The 21,805-nt window shown below is 42.0% G+C and overlaps 1 protein-coding gene across 2 annotated transcripts in view; it reads right to left on the reverse strand.

Annotated features, from left to right (window-relative positions):
• Positions 1 to 345: 345 nt before the first annotated feature.
• The window catches only part of LOC126248367 (cytosolic 10-formyltetrahydrofolate dehydrogenase), a 166,717-nt gene continuing 145,257 nt past the window's right edge, over positions 346 to 21,805 (reverse strand). Inside the window, exons 15-16 of one of the 2 annotated variants that reach the window (XM_049949295.1) lie at positions 12,095 to 12,294; positions 346 to 913 (exon numbers count right to left, since the gene is read on the reverse strand). In XM_049949295.1, the coding sequence (XP_049805252.1) occupies positions 858 to 913; positions 12,095 to 12,294 (256 nt within the window). In that variant the 3' untranslated portion in view covers positions 346 to 857. Of the gene's footprint in view, positions 914 to 10,953; positions 11,092 to 12,094; positions 12,295 to 21,805 lie in introns of those variants that run through there. The other variant, XM_049949296.1, reaches the window with a different exon arrangement.

Raw genomic sequence — 21,805 nt, forward strand, 5'->3', positions numbered from 1 at the left:
ATCTATGTAGGAATCTTTACAATCAATTTTTCATTAATCATGAGCAAAAGTCATCATTTTACTATGCACAGATCCACCCATTTATAAACTTACTTTTATCACTAGTCTACTTTATTACAGCACATATTGGTTACAACATTCTCTCATCACACTCAGTCTTTGTTCACATAGTATTTTACATTTGATTCTATTTTTCTTTTGTTCAGAAAATAATAGGTAGTAGCTTATTACTGCCATACTAAAAGCAGCTACTTTAAAGAAATAATTTCTGAAGAAATAAAGTTGGATTCTGCAGGATTTCTGATATGCTGGTCAGTTTTTCTTCAGCTCAATGTGTGTGAAAGTGGGGAGGGGGGGGGGGGGGGGCGGGGCAGCATGTGCATGTAGTAGTAACATGGATGTGAGTGGCTGTGCATTCCTACACATGTCTATGCACATTCATTTTCATCAGAATATGAACCAGAGTAGGTACCCTGGTAAGTCCCTGTTAATCAAAGAAAGATGATCTCTCACACTGCTTTATCATGGCACATAATAGTATCAATTCTGTTTCTCATTCAGACCAGCAGTACAGTATATTAATGCAACAAGTTTATAGAAACGTAAAATAAGCAAAAAAAAGAACATAAATGTCTGAAAGGAGTAAAATAAATTATAATGGCAAGAGATTCTTCATTGCAAGTTGTGCACCAAATATGGGATGAAAAAACTTATTAAAATATTTTGTAAAAGTAATAAAAAGATATTAACAAGGAAATGGCAAGAGTACGAGATTCTTAAATACAAGCTGTGCATCAAATATGACAAAATATATTCTAAAAAATAGACAGTAAAAATCTCCAGCCAGGAAAATAATATTAGTATTCCAGTGTGACACATTTCACTTTCAAGTATTCATTAAGGGCCTCCTCACCTGAAACAGAAACAAATGAAAAATCAGTCTCCAATTATTGAGAAAGAAATCCTTTCAAATTGTGTCCCTTCTTATGGTCATATAATCTGCTAACATATAACTGCCGATTTAAAAACAAATGGTTATATGTAAAATTTAACCAAGCACTCCAATGGTGTTTTTTTTTTTTTTTTTTTTTTTTTTTTTTTTTTTTTTTTTGGGGGGGGGGGGGGGGGGCGTTAAGGGCGCTCAACTACTGAGGTCAATAGCGGCCAGTCACAATTGTTAGAGCACATAGAATCTAGTAAAACTCAAAGGGGGGGGGGGGGGGGGGAGACACCAGAAAGTTCTTACAAAGATGCAGATAAAATAAGTGAAAGAGTTGGATGTCTTTGGATAAGCCAGTCAAAGTAATAAAACGAAGAACACGAGCAGCTGCTCGAGCATCATCAGCTAAAGTATCCCGTAAAGTAGATGGCAGAGACAGGACAACACGAGATTGACTAAAACGGGGACACGACAATAAAACATGGCGCACTGTTAATACATGACCACAAGGGCACTGCGGGGCTGGGTCACCAGAGAGCAGGTAGCAGTGGCTAAACCGGCAATGCCCAATCCGCAACCTGGTCAGAAGGACCTCTTCTCGCCGAGATGGTCGGGAGGAGGTTGTGCAAGCAGTTGGGAACGGTTTTACTGCCCGGAGCTTGTTTCCTTGAAGTGCGGACCAAGCATCCCACGACAAATACACAAGCCTCTTACAAACAACCCCACTAACATCAGATGACGGGACACAATGGGAGGCTGGCCGAGGCAGGGGGACTGCAGCCTTGGCTGCAGCATCAGCAGCCTCATTCCCAGGCACTCCTACATGGCCGGGAACCCACAGAAAGCTGACAGGAGAGCCACCATCAGCAAAAGAATGGAGGGACTGCTGGATCCGTTGCACCAAGGGATGGACCGGATATGGAGCTCCAAGGCTCTGAAGAGCACTGAGTGAATCAGAGCAGAGTACATACGATGAATGGCGGTGGCGGCGGGCATACTGAACGGCCTGATGGAGAGCAAAAAGCTCAGCCGTAAAGCTGGAACATTGGTCGAGGAGCCGGTATTTAAAGGTGACAGCCCCGACGACAAAGGCACAGCCGACACCATCGTCAGTTTTGGAGCCATCAGTGTAAATAAAGGTGTGACTGGCAAGTCGCGCACGAAGTTCGACAAACCGTGAGCAATACACTGCAGCCGGAGTACCCTCCTTCGGGAGCGAGCTGAGGTTGAGATAAATATGAACCGGAGCCTGTAGCCAAGGTGGAGTCAGGCTCTCACCCTCTCTGAAGGTGGTAGGGAGGGCAAAATCCAATTGTCGAAGCAGGCGACGAAAGCGGACTCCAGGGGGCAGCAGGGCAGACACATACAAACCATACTGACGGTCGAGAGAATCGGCGAAGAAGGACTGATAAGAGGGGTGGTCGGGCATTGACAACAGCCGGCAGGCATACCGACAAAGCAGTATGTCGCGCCGGAAGGTCAATGGTAATTCGGCAGCTTCAGCATAAAGACCCTCAACGGGACTAGTGTAGAATGCTCCGGTCGCAAGACGTAACCCCCTATGGTGGATGGAGTTGAGATGGCGTAAGAGGGATGGCCGAGTAGACGAGGCTCCCATAATCCAGCTTTGATCGGACTATGGACCGATACAAGCGAAGCAGGACAGTGCGATCCGCTCCCCAAGATGAACCACTAAGAACTCTGAGGACATTAAGGGAACGTGTACAACGGGCAGCCAAATAAGAGACGTGCGGGGACCAACAAAGTTTCCTGTCCAGTGTGAGCCCTAGAAACTTAGTTGTTTCCACGAATGAGAGAACAACGGGACCGAGATGTAAGGATGGCGGAAGGAACGCTTTATATCGCCAAAAGTTGATGCAAACAGTCTTCTCTTCAGAGAACCGGAAGCCATTTGCCACACTCCATGAGTATAGGCTGTCTAGACAACGCTGAAGGCAGTGCTCCAGGAGGCATGTTCTCTGGGCACTGCAGTAGATCGAAAAGTCATCGACAAAAAGAGAGCCCGAGACATTAGGTGGAATGCAATCCATAATTGGATTGATTGCTATGGCAAAAAGGGCTACGCTCAAGACGGAGCCCTGAGGCACTCCGTTCTCCTGGAGGAAGACGTCGGACAAGATGGAACCCACACGTACCCTACACTTTCAATCTGTTAAAAAGGAATCAATAAAAAGGGGCAGGCGACCGCGTAGACCCCACCTGTGCATAGTGCGGAGGTTACCTCCTCTCCAACAGGTATCATAAGCCTTCTCCAAATCGAAGAACACGACTACCGTTTGGCGCTTTCGCAAAAAGTTGTTCATGATGAATGTCGACAAGGTCACAAGGTGGTCAACAGCAGAACGGCGGTGACGAAATCCGCATTGAACATTGGTAAGTAGCCGTCGAGATTCAAGAATCCGAACTAACCGAGCGTTAACCATGCACTCCATCATCTTACAGACACCGCTTGTAAGAGAAATGGGGCGGTAACTAGAAGGAAGGTGTCTATCCTTCCCAGGTTTGGGTATAGGAACAACGACGGCGTCACGCCAACGCATGGGGACCTGACCTTCGGTCCAGACGCGATTGTAGGTACGAAGAAGGAAGCTTTTGCCTGCCGGAGAAAGGTGTGCCAGCATCTGAACGTGAATGGCATCTGGCCCCAGAGCAGAGGACCGGGACAGTGCAAGCGCACGTTCGAGTTTCCGCATAGTAAAGGGGGTATTATAAGTTTCCAGATTCAGCGAGTGGAAGGAAGGTCGCCGAGCCTCTTCTGCCTCTTTCCTGGGAAGGAAGGCAGGGTGGTAATGGGCGGAGCTTGAAACCTCTGCGAAAAAGCGGACGAAGGCGTTGGAGACATCCACAGGATCAACAAGGACCTCATTACCTGAAGTCAGGCCAGGTACCGAGGAGTAGACCTTAATGCCCGACAGCCGGCGCAGGCCACCCCAGACGACAGAAGAGGGAGTAAAACTGTTAAAGGAGCTGGTGAAAGAGGCCCAACAGGCTTTTTTGCTGTCTTTGATGACTCTACGGCATTGCGCTTGGAGTCGTTTGTATCCAATACAATTCGCCAACGTAGGATGGCGGCGAAAAGATGCGTAAAGCACGTCGTCGAGCACGGATAGCGTCTCTACAAGCCTCATTCCACCAGGGGACGGAAACGCGACGTGAAGAAGAGGTAGTACGAGGAATGGAACGTTCGGCAGCATTGATGATAACAGCCGTGAGGTATTCGACCTGACTGTCACAACTGAGAAAATCGTGGTCCTGAAAGGTCGCCAGGGAGGAGTAAAGCCCCAGTCAGCTTTCGGTATGTTCCAGCTCGAAGGACGTGGGGATGGGGTGTGGTGTAGGAGACGAACGACACAGGGGAAGTGGTCGCTCGAATAGGTGTCAGAAAGGACATACCACTCGAACCGACGGGCAAGAGTGGTAGAACAGATCGAGAGGTCCAAGTGGGAGTAGGTATGAGTAGAGTCCGAGAGGAAAGTCGGGACGCCAGTATTGAGGCAGACAAGATTGAGATGGTTGAAGACATCCACCAAGAGTGAGCCTCTTTGACAGGATGCAGGAGAGCCCCAAAGGGGATGATGGGCATTGAAGTCGCCAAACAATAAAAACGGCGGGGGAAGCTGAACGATCAGGTGCATCATGTCAGCCCGACTAACAGCAGATGACGATGGAGTGTAGATGATACAAACTGAAAAAGTATAGGCAGAAAGAGTAATACGGACAGCTATTGCTTGGAGTGGGGTGGTCAATGGGAGGGGATGGTAATAGACATCGTCCCGAACGAGCAACATGACCCCACTATGAACTGGAATACCGTCCACAGGGGTGAGGTCATACCGCTCCGAGGTATAGTGGGTAAAGGCAATACAGTCAGTTGGGCGCAACTTGGTTTCCTGGAGACCAAGGACGAGCTGACAGTGCAGGCGGAGGAGCAGTTGTAATTCCTCCCGATTAGATCGAATACCTCTGATGTTCCAATGTAACAAAGCCATCGCTAGTCAGAAAATAGGGGGGAACGAAACGGGTGAAGAGCTGGTCACCTCGACGGCCGCGGAGGGCCAGGTTTCGAGGGAACAACGCTACAACCGGCGGGAGGCGGATCCTGTTCCATCGAGTCGTCGCCAGCTGCGGCCGCTTTCCCAGGTTGCGTAGGAGGGGCAGCATCATTCGCCGACGAGAGGCCAGCTGAGCGCCTGGCAGCAGAGCGTCCCTGCAAAACTGAGGACGGCCGGGAGCAGCGACTCGCGGATGGAGTGTCAGACGAAACGCGCCGGGGTGGAGAGGGGGATAAAGATTTCATCTTGGAGGCCTTCTTGGAAGTCCGATGAGGCACGGGGATGGTGGGCTGGACCCGAAGAAGGTTCTCATGCGCGGGGTCCATTTTGGAACTCCGGACCTCGGAAGCTGGGGTCCGGAACGTTTCCCTGATGGACGTCTGAGAAGAGGATCGCTTCTCAGGCGGCGGAGGGGGAGGAGGAGGAAGGGTGGCCCCTGGGGAAGAGGGGGCAGGGGCCGCGAGGGAGGCGGAGGCATAGACCCCGAATGGGGTGAGGAGGTGGAGGGGAGACAGGATAGGGGTGAGGATACTGTGGAAGGAGTGGACACGACTGAGGCAAATGAAGTTGTCAACGTCACGGGATGGAGGCGGTCATACTTCTTCCTGGCCTCAGAATAAGAGAGACGATCCAAAGTTTTTAATTCTTGAATCTTCTTCTTCTCCTGATACGCGGGGCAGTCTAAAGATCTAGGTGAGTGGATGCCAAGACAATTGACGCACCGAGGTGATGGGGTGCATGTATGTTCCTCACGAAGAGGACGTCCACAATCGCCACAAAGGGGCTCAGCCTCACACTGTGACGACATGTGCCCAAAGCGCAAACACCGAAAGCAGGGCATAGGAGGTGGAACGTAAGGTTGCACGTCGCACCGGTAGCACATCACCTTTACCTTCTCCGGGAGAACATCCCCCTCGAAGGCGAGGATAAAGGCCCCGGTGTCGATACGACGGTCTTTGGGGCCCCGCTGGACTCGCCGGACGAAATGCACGCCTCGTCACTCCAGGTTGGCCCTGAGCTCCTCATCAGATTGCAGCAGGAGGTCCTGATGAATAATAACCCCCTGCGTCCTATTTAGTGCCAGATGCGGGACAATGGACACTGGGATATCCCCTAGGCGGTCGCACGACTGGAGCGCCGCCGACTGTGTGGCGGAGGTGGTCTTTATAAGAATGGCCCCCGAAGGCATCTTACTGAGAGCCTCGATTTCCCCGAAGATGTCCTCAATGTGCTGAACAAAGAACATGGGCTTGGAGGTGGCGAACGTCCTCCCATCGGTTCGAGAACAGACCAAATAGCGGGGGAAGTACTTCGCCCCAAGCCGGCGGGCCTGTCCCTCCTCCCAGGGAGTGGCCAAGGGGGAAAGGGCAGGAGAACCAGAACTAGAGACAGTACCTTTCCTTTTGAAAGACTCGGCCGCAGAGCGACCTGATACGTGTTGACGTTTCATCTGCGAAACGTCCGCCCCGATACCACCCACTCCGACCAGGGGCTCTCCCCACGGGCGCCACCCAGCCTCAGCAAGGGCCACCTGGCAGGATGACCGTTGCCGGGAGTCCTGATGCCCCAAGGAGACGGGCATCTACTCCTTGGCCGACGTGGGGAGGGTGCAGCTCAGGTATCGGCAGTACGATCCCTGTGTTGTCAGGGGGCTACAACCTAGAGGGTACATGATGACCCCACCACAACGGGCTGGCTACCGTGCTGGATTTCTGGTGCCATGGAAAGTCCATCATGATCGTAGGTGCAGATGGGGACGCACTATGGGCGTAACTTGTACAACCCATCAGGCGTTTAGGCCCAATTTGAGGAATAGTGGGTATGGTTACAACGTCGGTACAATGCTGAGTGCCAACGTCTTAGTGCACTGAGGACCAGTGGTACTCCACGTAAGGCATCCTTCCCCAAAAGGCTCGTACTTCTGTAGAATTTTGAAAAATGGAGGTCAAACCCTAAGGGGGACCATCACATGGAAGACCGAAACGGTTGAAACTCCTTTTAGTCACCTCTTACGACAGGCAGGAATACCTCGGGCCTATTCTTACCCCGGACCCGCAGGGGGGGTACTCCAATGGTGTGAAATGTAAAAAAGAAAAAAAAAAAAAATCACAAAACGTGCACAATCTTTTCTTATAAATCAATTTCTTGTTTGATTTTAAAGAGAAAACAGTCCAGTGACAAGTTATTGTTAATTTCTAATGAGGAGAAAACAATTATTGCTATGCCCGTTCCGCAAAAGGTAATGGAGGGAAACAACTGAGAAATGTTACTGCAACTCTTGCATCTGTAATGAAGACTATCCTTGCTGTCTATGAAAATTTTCACACTTGGAATTCCATGGAAGATTTTTCATAAAATCCTTGGATATTCTGGTCCTATAAAAATGCAATGGATGGACTGGAACATTACAACAAGTCTAGCGTTTAAATAGTTGTTGATGTTATAGGGTTGAAATTTCTTGAATAAGAAGGAGAGTTACTTTATTTGTAAAGGTTTGTCTTGATCACTTGTATGATCAAGATGGATCTTTACAAATGAAGAGCCACATTATTATTGCGGACTCATTTACAGACTTTACGTCTTCAATTGATAAGAAGAAGAAGAGGGTGCATGGAACAAAAAGATAAAATATCAAATTCTGGATTTAAAAATGCATTCCCCTGAAGAGATCCTATCACACCAAGTGTCACTGCCACATATACTTTGTATTAGCTGATAATGAAAAAAATGCCCAGCATTGAAAACCAAGTGAAGCATCAAGCACCAATGACAGACAAGATTACTATATAATGGATGATAAATGTTAAAGAGAAATGAAAATCATACAAGGTGTGATTGAAGACACCATAATAAGGCCACAAATGTTCTCAAAATACACAGACAATTTGTCAGATGTGGACAGCAGCACTTGCAGAATAATTTCAACAGTTCATTCGACCAAACTCAACAGAAATGTGCAAATTGTATCCACATTGCATTCCTATTCTTGGGACTTAAAACACTAAAATATTTTTACTGGAGAGTTCATTACTATATGCAAATTCTTCAAATGCATTTCTTTCTACTACATATCTAGTACTAAATTTGCTCAACTAAAGCTTCTGTTGACAACACAGGAAATCCCAACTTACTTTATACTAGTAAGTTCATTGTTTAAGTGGCTGTTACACAGTTGTTGCTACAGACTACTACATCAATTAATTACAAAATGCACACTCACTCAAGTACACACAAAAATTAAGAAGTAAAAGGATGGTAGATCAGGGTTCAATAACCCATTAATGACAAGGTAATTAGAGACTGAATACAGGCTAGGATTGGACAGTCACATGGGAAGGAATCAGCAGTGTCATTTTCTAAGGAAAAACTCTGGGCGACACCTTAATGATTTGGGGGAAATCACAGAAAACTTAAATCTGGATGCCCAGAGATGGGTTCAAACATTACTGCTCCTGAATGTGAGTCTTGTCTGTTAAAAACTATTCTATCTCTCTTTGTATCCAAAAAGGAAACTGGACATATACACAATGACATTAAAGAAGCTTAAGACATGACTATAAATTGTAAGACCAAATTCAGTTGTTTAGATATGAACCCAATGAAACTTTAAGAGAAATATAACAAATGTTATGCATAACAAAGAGGAATTAATTTGATATGACAACAAAAGTAATTTACAAGAAAATTTACAACTGATAAAGGAACTGGATAAAAGCACAGAAGAAGAAAATATGCAGGTCACATGACAGCATATGAAAGTGCAAATCTAAAAATACAAAATGAGAACAGTAAACTATCTGGGGAAAAAAAAAAGAAAAATCAACGTGTTGTCCAATCCTTGGTGAAGAATAAATCTATGAAGCACTGTCAAGAAGAGGAAGTATGGAAGAAGTGTATCAAGAAAGTATGAATATATGAAAAAATTTACACAAAACAAAGAGGAAAAAACTGAGATGGAAGGAATTTGATAAAATGGGAAAGCACTAAGATTACAATGACTCATAGTACGATTATCAACAAGGCCACAGGAACATGTTATGCATGTATTACATACGGTGCTGAGAGCTACAGTGCAGAGAGCTCTATGAATAGAAAACTAACTGAGGAAGAGATCATAACTGTATCACTGAAATATGAGAGATGCTTACAACAAGCATAATACAGTGGCTCAATGATAAATTACATATAACATCAAAAAAGTATAAAGAGAAAATAAAAAACTAAAAAAACATAAATAACAGCATCTGACACCAAAATAGAGCAGCTGTTGAGACACTGGACTCACACCTGGGAAAACAATGGCTGAGATTCCCATTCACCCATCCAGATTAAGTTTTCCTGTGGTTGTTGGAAATCACTTAAGGCAAATGCCAAGACAGCTCCTCTGAAAAGGACATGGTGAACTTCCTTCCCTAATCTCAACTTGCACTCTGTCCCTAATGGTTGTCATCAATGAGACTCTAAACCCTTATCTTTCTTTTTTCCATTTCATACTGCACCACATTATCAATTGATAACCAAAACAAATAAAGAAAGTATCTTAAAAAATAAGTGACTGGCTCAAAGACTTATTGGCTAATAGAACGTAGTATATTTTACTTGGCAGTTAATGTTCAACACAAGCAAAAGTAATACCAGTAGTGGCTCCAAGTAAGTATAATTGAATTGCTTCTGTTCTCAATAAACATAAATGATTTATCACATGGAACCAGAAGCCTCTCAGATTGATCATTGATAATACTGTGAAACATGCCACCCCCTTACATAAAAATTACTCCTATACCACCACCAGCACATTGCTCTTGTCAACTGTTCATATGGTTGCACCAACTACTATTTTCCCTCTGGACTAACATGTGACTGATTGATGAGTGCATTCCTCGTGGGCTTCTCTCTATGCCGGCATGAGTGGGACATACACATTGCCTGATGTCTGGCATTCATATACTGCTCTGAGCCACTGATACACAATTTGACAAAAAACCCCAAAGCCTACAGCACCTGTAAATACCACAAAATGTGTTACTGAAACCATTATGTCATTTATGGGTTATAAATTTGAGCAGCCTTCTCATAAGGACACAAAGTTGATGACGAGTTGTCAATTTGGTTAAGAACTCATCCAGCTACAGACTTTCATGTAGAATTCACTTGACTGATTTTGAGCCAATTGCCAGTCACTTTTCTACATTTATAGGGAAAAAATCATTCATTCAAGCTAGAGCAAAAAGTGGATGATAGGGAAGTATTCAGGGCAGTTAGAGTGTTTCTCAACACAAGTGACATATTTATTTGGCACCCCCCCTCCCCCCCCCCCCCTCCTAACTCGGGTATTAGGTACCTTTCTTAGGCATTTGCTCATTTTATTACTGTTGTAAGTGTTTATTATCTCTCCTCCTCCCCTCCCCACTCATAGCTGGAAGGCATCATTCACACCCTTCATACAGAGGAACTGGGTTCATTTACTGGTGATGGTACCAGTTTGAATTGACACACCCATTGCTGAAGTGGCAACAGACAAAGAACAATATACACCCTGCTGTGAGCCACACGAGATTCATTATTTAACTAAAAACATTATAATAAAAATGTTGTTGTGATATTTATATACAGGGTAGATCATAATCAATAATGAAACTGACAAGTGAAAAAACACAACAGCAGAAGCAAATATGTTCCACTAAACATAAGTCCACAAATGAGCCATTTGTGAGCCAGTTTTGAAGGTGTGGTTATGAGCTGCCACTCACTTCACTACGAAATACTGTCCTGGTACTATACATGTACATGAAATATAAACTTTTCATGTTATATACCCATATAATTAGGCTCAAATTTCACCCATGACCCAGCATACCTTGCACAATGTTGGGGAGACTAGTACACGCATGATGGGACACAGGCGTATTTTGCTGCTCACGTAAGATGACTTTTAACACACCAGTACTGCATAAGATGGGTTAAGCAGGCTGTGTACCTTGGCCACGAAGGTCACCTGCCCTCAGTACTCTGGACTTTTCTGTCTGAGGCCATCTCGAAAGTGAAGTGTTCAGTAGTGTCATCGACATGGTTGAAAATCTGGAGCAGTGAAAAGTAAAGTCGCAACTTATGAGATGATCCGAGAGTGTTTGAAAGAATTTGTAACTCACTGCAGTATTACCTCCAAATGTAAAGGTGACAAGTGCAAGACCTTCTTTAACAGACACAAGTGTACAGTAAACTGTAACAAGTACGTAGCATTGTATTTCTTATTAAGGTGGGTGCTGGATGAAAATTTGAACCTAATTAGATGTGCACTTGGTCAAAAAGTTTACATTTCGGATACATTTAGAGTAACCATGATAACAATTCATACTGAAATCAGAGATGACTACAACAGCACATTAGCAATTATTTCGCAAACAACTCATCTGGAAACCCATGTTTACTGCAATTTTTTTGCCTCCCATATCAAGTACTTTCAACTATTTCAGTTTTCATTACTAATTATGATTCACTCCATATACAAATGTTTCATTAACATCCCAAGTGACCACTTGTGTTACTTGGACCTTAAATTTGCCCTGTAAGTGCTTTATAGTCATCACTGTCATATTGTCTCTAAAAGTATTCATTTGTTTATGTATTCACATTTTCTATTATATCATGACAAGCAGATTTCTGGTGCTTTACTGAGAATTAGCCCTAAAACTTAGATATGAAAAAGTGTTTCACTGAGCAGCACTCTTGTTAAGAAAAAATGTTTCATCACAACTGAACAGTTTTTATGCTGTAGTTAAATATGTTGCATTTTCACTTTACCTAGTGGTAAAATCAATGAATGATTATACCATTTACAGTACTATAAAAGTGTTAATGACCTGAACAACCTTATCTGGTTATTTGGAGGGCACGACTCACTTAAGCAAATATTTCAAGCAATTTTCCAAAACAGTCATATATTGAATGCTTGGTTCTACACACTTTTATATACAACATGGTGAAGTTATATTATTGTATTGGAGGAAATGTTCTGTGTAAATTTGCTGAAAGATTTTCAATGACTGTAATCCAAGATATTTGGAAGCTAAATAATATGTACCCAAGTCTTTTCCAAATCCAGATTGTTTGAAACCTCCAAATGGAGCTGCCACATCAGTCTTATTGTAGGTATTTATGAAAACTGTCCCTGCATCTATTTTCTCTGCTATGTAAAGTGCACGATTAATGTCTCTTGTAAATACTCCAGATGCGAGTCCGAATTCTGTGTTGTTTGCTCGGTTGATTACTGCGTCAATATCTCTGAAACAAATCAAAACAAATACTTTGAAATTGAAGTAAAATGCAACTAGATGGCAAATTTTGCATCTTGCTCAAGAAAAACATAATGGTGAAAAAATGAGTGTATTCAGTAGCCTGTGGAACAATGAATAGAGCCAACTCATCAGTTATTCATGTTGATGTATGAACACGATGAATGTAGGTCATATCAATGTGTTGGCTGTCAAATACACTTTACAGTTTGTAAATATTTATTCACTCTGCACAATGTCAGTCTTATTATGTATCTTTAATAAGACCAAATATACATTATTTTGATGACAAAATATCATTTAGGCATGTCAGACTTTTCTGACATTTCAACTTGCATCTGAGAATGGTTATAAAGCGAAAATCATGATTATGTGAAATACATAAACAGTAATTTACAGTCAAATGGTGGAAATTTCTTTCAAAAACTTCTACTCAAGTAGGTTTCCCCATGAACGAAAAATTTTATTTCATGTTTCATTTTAACTTAATTACTTATCATTGCTTGACCTAGGAATAACACGGACAGTTTTCACTGCATAATAGTGGGTACTTTTGATCCAATTAAATTAGATACACTTTTTGTTCCACAGACAGGAGACTACAAATACATATTTATAACAACCCAAACAAGATAAATTTGTGACCCACTTATACTAAGCGAAATGGTCCTCTCATGGATGTGAAATAAGTAAAAAAAATCTTAAGCATATTTTCATTTAGATAATAATAGTCATGTAACAAAATATGTAAATGTACAATACACTGAGGTTAATATGATAATCCTTGGGTTATTGTAACCACACATCGACAGACAGAAAACAGTTCACAATATTTCTTTCTGTTGATCTCACTACTGCAATGAAAATGTGCCGAAGTTGGCTTTTACATGACATTCACATTATCTGATATTGCTAATTATCTGATATTGCTAATTATATACACATCAAAGGGTTCTAGTAAGTAATTTGCAAGTGGAGTGGAAGACATTGAACGTGATCCTTTAAGCTCCTATCACACTGAAAATATTTATAACTGCTGGCAAGTTACTGAAAATGTGTGTTCCTGAATAATGGACACCTTTCTGGGCCACAGCAAGCAACTTTATTTCTTTGTGTGAAGATTATTCTTATTTTTAGTACTGTTTAAATGAAGTGAGCTGTCAGTTTTGAAAACAAATATATAATTGACGACAAATTTTATCACTGGATAAATATGTTAGGAAACAATAGGTGGTAATCCCCAGCTCCCTGAACACACCTTTGCAGGATGTTCTTCAGTCCACACAAGAAATAATTCACGTTAAATAGTTTCAAATTCAGAGAACTTAAGCTTTGCTTGCTGAGTTAAAAAAAAAAAAAAAAAAAAAAAAAAAAAAAAAAAAAAGGGGGGGGGGGATCCTGTATGACATTATGGAATGATATGTTTCTCCCAATTAAATCTATTAGACTTATTAATGCCCATGAAAATTTCACTAGCTGATCTTTCTAAAACTATACTTGATTTGCTATTTATTTTACTTGCCCCCTTCTGCAATCTGTGGTAGACTTTTTGTTAATTTTAGAATTTCCACATATTTCCACTGTTCTCTCTGATTCTACTGAAGCATGGATTTAGCATTACTGAATGCAAGGGGAACACTGTGGCTTTAGTAAACACTACATTGTTGGGTTTTCATATTGTCACGGCAGCAGTTTCGGCGTATCCAGTGAACGTGATTCTTTATAGGACACTGTCAGAATGGAGTACCCCTTCTTCACTCTGTTGCTTACTTGTAAAGACATTAATGAGCTCTAGAACAGGACAGTTGCAACACCCATCACAGTACAAACATGGCTGCAGTATACCCACCTGACATCTGCCCCAATTCCCACAATAACAGCCCCTTTGCCTCCTGCATCTCATAAGCTAAACAGTATGTTTGTATCTGACCCATGAAGGTTTGCCGAGACTATTCAGTTCTACACAGAAGAGTGATTTTTGAGAAACACAGTCATTCTGTAGTGTAGGTTTATTTACCTCACTTCATCTTTGGGCCTGAACTCAGAAGACATGCCAATTTTGGCACTGTAAGAGATGAGAAAATGGTGAAGTATCAAGGTCAACAAGATGTTTGGGCTTTCTTGAACTATCCTCTTCTTGAAACATATGAAGCAAAATTCATTGCAACATCCAGCCATAGAGTTAGAAGTTCTGTAGCCCAGCTGTCATGGCTAAACAATAACATGCCAAGACATGGGGAAGATGACCATTTTCATTCAGTCCTCCGCTGTTTAGAGTTGATTCAACTGACCCATATTAAAAATGTAAAAAGATTTTGGATATACCAATGAAATATGCTTACCTTTATGATGTAACAGTAATCTACCTTAAAAAAAGAAGAGACTTGATAACTATCAAATGTTTAAGATACAGTGAGTGAGTTTAGCGTATTTTCTGTTAAATTTATTTCTTTGGCCCAAACATACACTCAAACTCAGCTAATCAGCTATAACAAAAATGGAAATTTGAGAATCTTATCCCTTTTGGAAAAATTTCTGTGGACACCCACGCTTCCTGGAACCCCTCCACTCCCCAACCTATCAAGAGCATTAATGGATGATGAAAAGGAGTAATTCCCCTTCAACGGATCCTCAATTCCAACAAACCCCTGGCTTTCATATCCACTACCACTTTCTTGTACTTGTCTCTCACTTTTAAGGGTTTTTACACCTGTGCGCCTTGCAGCTAGTCACCATGCAACTGTAGCTTATGCCACATGCAAGTAGAGGCACACGTGTAGGTGCATGCTTCTTCCTCAACATGTGCATGCGAGAGAATCCATTTACATCTCTGTTAACACTGTGTGCCTCTACTTCCATGTGGGGCAAGCTGCAGCTGCAAGGTGATGAACCACAAGGCACACAGTTTTAAACACACCTTTAGTTTTCTTAAACCATATCATTCACCTGCTGCACCATACGAGACTTATACTTCATTCCTTTCCTTTTTCCTTTCCTTCTTTCTTTTTTCCTTTCCTTATCCTTCAGCTTAATACTCAGTGTCACTCAGTTTTATTTGCAGATGACATATTTGTAATAATTTAAACTAACTGTCCCAATCAAATTCCTCAATCCATCATCAATAGCTTAGAAAAATTAGATACATGGTTTAATTTAAATGGATCAAACCAAATTCTTCAAATGATCATCAATACCTTAGAAAAATTAGATACATGGTTTAATTTAAGTAGATTAAAATTAAACACAGAAAAACTCAGTTAATGCAACTTAAAACAAGCAAAGTTAAATGATATTCAAATTCATTGTGAAAATCAGAATTTGTAGGAAGCTAGCTATGTGAAATTCCTTGGAATCCAGTTAGACAAAAATTTATCGCAGTATATACTTTGCAAATAAATTAAATGGTCTAGCATTTGCAATAATGATACTATTACAATGCTATCAGTATGGACATAAGGAAAGTAGTATGTCACAGCTACTTTTTATCAGTAATATAGTATGGAATTATACTTTGGAGTAGCTCAAACCATATGTCTCTATTACTAAAACTTCAAAAAACTATCATTAGAAATATGTACAATGTAAAGCAAAGAAAATCATGTTGCTCACTCCTAAAAGATCTAAGTACATCAAATGTTCCCTCACTGTACATCTATGAACTGATTACCTTCGTACATAGTAACCTTCATTATTTTTATCAAATCAATTTCAACGTTATTACAGCACCAGAAATCAAAATAATTTTATGCTGCTCACCCACTATTTAAAATTTTATGCTCAAACTCCACAGTATGTTGGTATGAAAATTTACAAGGTGAAAGGAAAGAATTTTTCACTATTAATTTATAAACATTGCAAAGGTGCAGAAATGTTACCATTCAACTGAAGAGTTCATGGAGGATGATCTGAAAATTTGAGCTTGAGAGAACACACACTTAGGATGTTATATTTTGCTATTTTTTAAAAATCTACATGTTGTGTATCAATTATGTATTCAGTACAGTATATTAAATTAATTATATTTTAAGGAAAACTGTAAACAAGCTGTTGTGTTTTGATGACTCTCTTGTACACCACGTCAATGACTTGAAATTGTATGTTATGAGACAATAAACTTCTATTCTATCTAAATGATGACTAACTAACAACCTCAGCTGCTGATGGATGTTGTTGATATACCTCGATGTGGACAGCTGAAAATGTGTGCCCCGACCGGGACTCGTACCCGGGATCTCCTGCTTACATGGCAGACGCTCTATCCATCTGAGCCACCGAGGACACAGATGAATAGTGCGACTGCAGGGACTTATCCCTAGCACGCTTCCCGTGAGACTCACATTCCCAACTGTCCACAATTCTGCATATGTATTGAACCTTATAGACATTTGCCCACCCACTCATTACTCGTGCATGCTTTGGCAATTCCCGTAAGAGTTTGGGCAACCTGTGCGCATTCGCACAGACAAAGGTCAATGGCTGGGTAGCCTTTAACTATATATATATGAAGACAGTAACTTATTCTCGAAAGAACAGTTACTGTTGATGACCGTGCAGCTTTTTCCTGGAATAAATGATGACTAACAACCTCAACTGCCGACGGGTGTTGTTGATATACCTCGATGTGGACAGCTGCGAATGCGCACAGGTTGCCCAAACTCTTACGGGAATCGCCAAAGCATGCGCGAGTAATGAGTGGGTGGGCAAATGTCTATAAGGTTCAATACATATGCAGAATTGTGGACAGTTGGGAATGTGAGTCTCACAGGAAGCGTGCAAGGGATAAGTCCCTGCAGTCGCGCTATTCATCTGTGTCCTCGGTGGCTCAGATGGATACAGCGTCTGCCATGTAAGCAGGAGATCCCGGGTCGAGTCCCAGTCGGGGCACACATTTTCAGCTGTCCACATCGAGGTATATCAACAACACCCGTCGGCAGCTCAGGTTGTTAGTTAGTCATCATTTATTCCAGGAAAAAGCTGCACGGTCATCAACAGTAACTGTTCTTTTGAGAATAAGTTACTGTCTTCATATATATTTCTATTCGATCCGCTTCTCCTATTCTTGATCCTCATCTTTTTTCAAAAAATAAGGTTACAATATACACAATGTTTAGAAAACAGAACACCTGGAACAACTGGAGATAGTATGTTCATATTCACAAGACATGTACATTAGCATGTTCTGCAGAAATGATTAGCACGTGGTCAACATTGACATTGTGGCGCAACACCACCTACCAGTAAAATGTGCCTGTGGCTCTTGTTGACACTATGAAATCAAGGTAACGGACCAGTCTGACTTGATCAGATGTGCAGAATGCTCCGCAGACATAGGCGCAAACCGTATTGTCAAATTAGCGAGTTTAAAAGACGGCACATTATTGGCATGAGAGAATGTGATGCATCCATCCAGGAAACTGCTTCATGGAAGGCCATAGAACACAACAAGATGGGTTAGGTCACACCACCCACCCAATCCCCAACAGTGGAACAGAGTAACACATCACATACTACCAGGGGTGACAGTCCATCACCATTACGGCATGGATTACGTACGCGACATCCACTTCTCCACATAGCTTTGACGAATATGCAGAAACATGGAACACAGCAATTGTATATGGACCTACATCACAGGGGACAGGAATGGCATCAGGTAGTGTTTTTGGATGAATTTAGGTTCTGTTTGTTTGAAAATGATGGCCGCATTGTGGTTCGTAAAGACTGGGGGAGCAGCATCATACTGACTGCATTCGAACAAGGCATACAGCACCAATTCAAGGCCTTGTGATGTGGGGTCCTATTGGATACAACCGCAAATGGCAGGTAGTGCATGTCCAGGGCACTGTGACCAGAGTGACCTACATGAATGGCATCCCGTGACCCATATCCATATCCTTTCTGCACAACATCCCAGACGGCATTTCTCAGTAAGACAATGCATTACCACATGTTTCTGCATGAACATGTGCCTTCTTGATGTCACACTATGTCAGCCTTTTGCACTGGCCTGCCAGATCACCAGACTTGTCGCCAGTCAAAAATGTGTGGGATATGGCAAAACGATGGGTGCAGTGCTGTGACCCAAAGCCAAATGCCACAGACGAACTTTGAAACCAGGTGAACGCAGCACGGATGGTTATACCGCAGGACACCATTTGTGCTTATACATGTTGATGCCATCATGCGTAGAATGAATTATCTGCGCCCATGGTGGACCCTGTGCCCACTAGGCAATGGGACACATGCTGAACTGAGGTGACTGAAATGCTGATCATTTCTGCAGAGCATACTAATGTACATGTCCTGTGAATACAAGCATCCTATCTCTAGTTGTTCAAGGTGTTCTGCTTTTTCTAAATATGACTATGTTGGAGAGTTGGTAAAGCTCTAAGTTTTCAAAGGTTGGAAACTGGAGCAAAAATCAAACTGTGAATTGTCTGTTGTGAAACAGGAGTAGTCTGTATCTATAGTCCATAAATATGAATACGATAATAACATATTTTTAGTCAGTGTGTGATTTATAATATTCAAATAAAGTGAATACTCGAGAGTCACACATAATTGCTGCCAACTCCCTTGATTCCTACACAGCATCATTAACCTCCTGCTTTACTGGAAACAGTTCTCTGCTCATGTGCTCTTTCAATATGGCAAAAAGAAACAGGTCACTTGGTGCTAGCCTGAGACTATACCCAGGTGGTTCAGAATATCCCAATAAAAGCCATTAATGACTTCTGCCAGTTTACCCGTAGTGTGGGCTGAGGTTCATCATGCAACAAACACACCATCTTCAACAGCTGTTCTGAGCCACACCCCACCCCACCCTTTTTTTTTAACTGCCTGATAAAGCGTCTAGATGGTCTCTCAGAACCTGTCAATATTTATGGACTGACGTGGAGTCAACAAGTCAAATACATAAAAAAAATTCTTATTAAATCCTACAGAATATCACAACAATTTTTTTCCCCGGCAGAGATATAGTATGATACCACTGCATTAATTGCCTTTTAAACTATGGCATGTACTGGGTCATCTAGGTTCCATACGATGTCACAGGAGATTACAGGAATTCTTCATCCCTCACAAACAACCCTGAGTCAACTCTACCCATTTTATATGTGTGGTGTTTGTTCTGTCAGAAATTTAACATAGTGGCCGTAAAAATCAATATTTTTTGAGGGAAGTACCAACGTCAGCCACAACTGGGCATTGCAACTGAAGCTGACATCAGTACCTCCTCAGAATGTTGATTTTTATTCTTTAATGTGTATGCACAATAGAAGCCATACTCCTTGTGGGAATACAGGAAATTCTGTAAGCAAATGAGGCAAATGGACAGGGATGCTACTTCATAGTGTGCAACAAGTTGAAAATTTGGGTAAGCTGGTCAAGTGTGCTCAGATAGCCGAAGCAGTTAAAGTGACCACTTGCATAAAGCAGAAAATCCACGTTTGAATCCCTGTTTGACACAAATTTTCGACTTTCACCATTGAATTGCACTGCACAATGAAAAACGGGATAATGATGATGCACCACAAGTGAGTTATGCAAATTGGTCACAAACTGGCACTCATATAGGTATCAGGCACAATTGAAAACTTTGGCAGCCGGCAGATGCATGTGTGATGATGCAGAGCAGTTTCACAGAACAGCTGGCAAGGATAAAAAACAGGGGACATGTCGATACAAGGACATAAACTCTTTGCAAATTTCATTCAGTATAATCAGTTGGAGAGTAAGTACACCTTGCAGAGAGGTGCATGTACAATATACACAGATGTCAGTATTTGAGAGAGATTGTGTAGTTGCACTCAAAGAAGCTGGTTTGAGTAATCGGTGAATCGCTTGGCATTTGAATAAAAGCAATACCACTATTTGATGACGTTGGCACGAATGGGTGTAACATGACCAAACACAGTGTCAAGAAGGAGACAGCTGACCTAGGGAGACGACAGAATATGACCGAGCAATCGTCAGATAGGCACTCAGAGCCCCAGATTCGTCATGATCAATTCAACATGCAACTAGTGCTTCAGTGACCACATGGATCATAATACATGGCACACACAAGGAGGAATGAGCTTACTGTGTCCCTTGCATTGACTATCATTGACCTCTGTACACCAACAAGCCCATCTGCTGTGGTGTCAGGCACATTCAGCCTGAAATCTCATTGACTGGAGCAGAATTGTTTCCAATGATGAGTCCTACTTTGAACTGAGTCCCAATGACCAGCGAAGACATGTCTGGAGATGCGCTGGACAGCAGTGGGATAAAATCCTGACTGTTGCCCATCATACAGCCCAACAACCAGGAGTGATGGTCTGGGGTGCCATACCATTTCATTTCATAGCACGGCCCCTTTGGTTGTCATACATGGCACCCTTACACCACTGTGGCACATCAACAATATTCTATGCCTCATTTTGTTGCCCTTGCCTCATTTTGTTGTCCTTCACAGTAAGTCATCCTGGGCTCACATTTCAGCACAATACTGCCCACACATTCATGTTGAGAGCTTCTACTATTTGTCTTCGTGCTTGCCAAACCCTATCTTGGCCAATAAGGTTGCCGGATCTCTCCCCAACTGAGAATATTTGGAGCATTATCAGTAGGCTCCTCCAAGCAGCTCAGGATTTTGATGACCTAATAGAACAGAATTTGAGACAATATCCCTCAGGAGAACATCCAACAACTCTGTCAACCACTGCCATGCTGAATAATTGCTTGTGTAAGGGCCAGAGGTGGACCAACATGTCTGACTTGCTCAATTTGTGAATCTCTTCCTCTTGGATAAATCAACCAATTTTTCTGATAATTTGAGCATTTATTTGTCTGTACATGTACATCACATCTACCAATTTCCATCGTATTCAGATTATACCTTCATGTTTTTTTTCCTTCCTTAGAGTCTATTTCAGTGGTAAAATGCAGCTGACATCAGTACCTTACTCAATATATTAAATTAAATTTCTTTTGTGTTAAGTTATTAACATTTTCAGCATCAAGTGAGTTCACAATTTTTGGAAATCTACTCAACCAATTATCAATTGGCAGTTTGATCAATTTATGAATGTATTTCATACAAAAAGACAGCAGGTTTTGCAAAGCAACTATTTCAGAATGGTCCATAACTGATGGTTTCCAGCTCCTTTGTTCATCATGAAGTTTACCAAATAATCTTTAAATCCCAACACAACATCATCAATTTACCATGGAATATTATTTCATTCTAAAATGTTATTACTTCAGAGTAGATGCTGGCAGCCTTCTCACATTTCATGACAGGGAATGACAATGCACACTTTATACTTGACAAGATTCTGAATTGCCAGGTTCATGTTTAGAAACAACTATGGTACAGGCACTAAAGCTGTCGACTGAAAATATTGGCTTGTATTCTGCTCTACATACTCCCCTTTACACAGGAATATCACCTTAGCTGTGACAAACATCCCTAAGAGCCACAGACATACTGAATGCTCAGTTGATGAACATAA

This window comes from Schistocerca nitens, chromosome 3, assembly GCF_023898315.1.
Source record: "Schistocerca nitens isolate TAMUIC-IGC-003100 chromosome 3, iqSchNite1.1, whole genome shotgun sequence".
Taxonomy (NCBI): Eukaryota; Metazoa; Arthropoda; class Insecta; order Orthoptera; family Acrididae; genus Schistocerca; species Schistocerca nitens.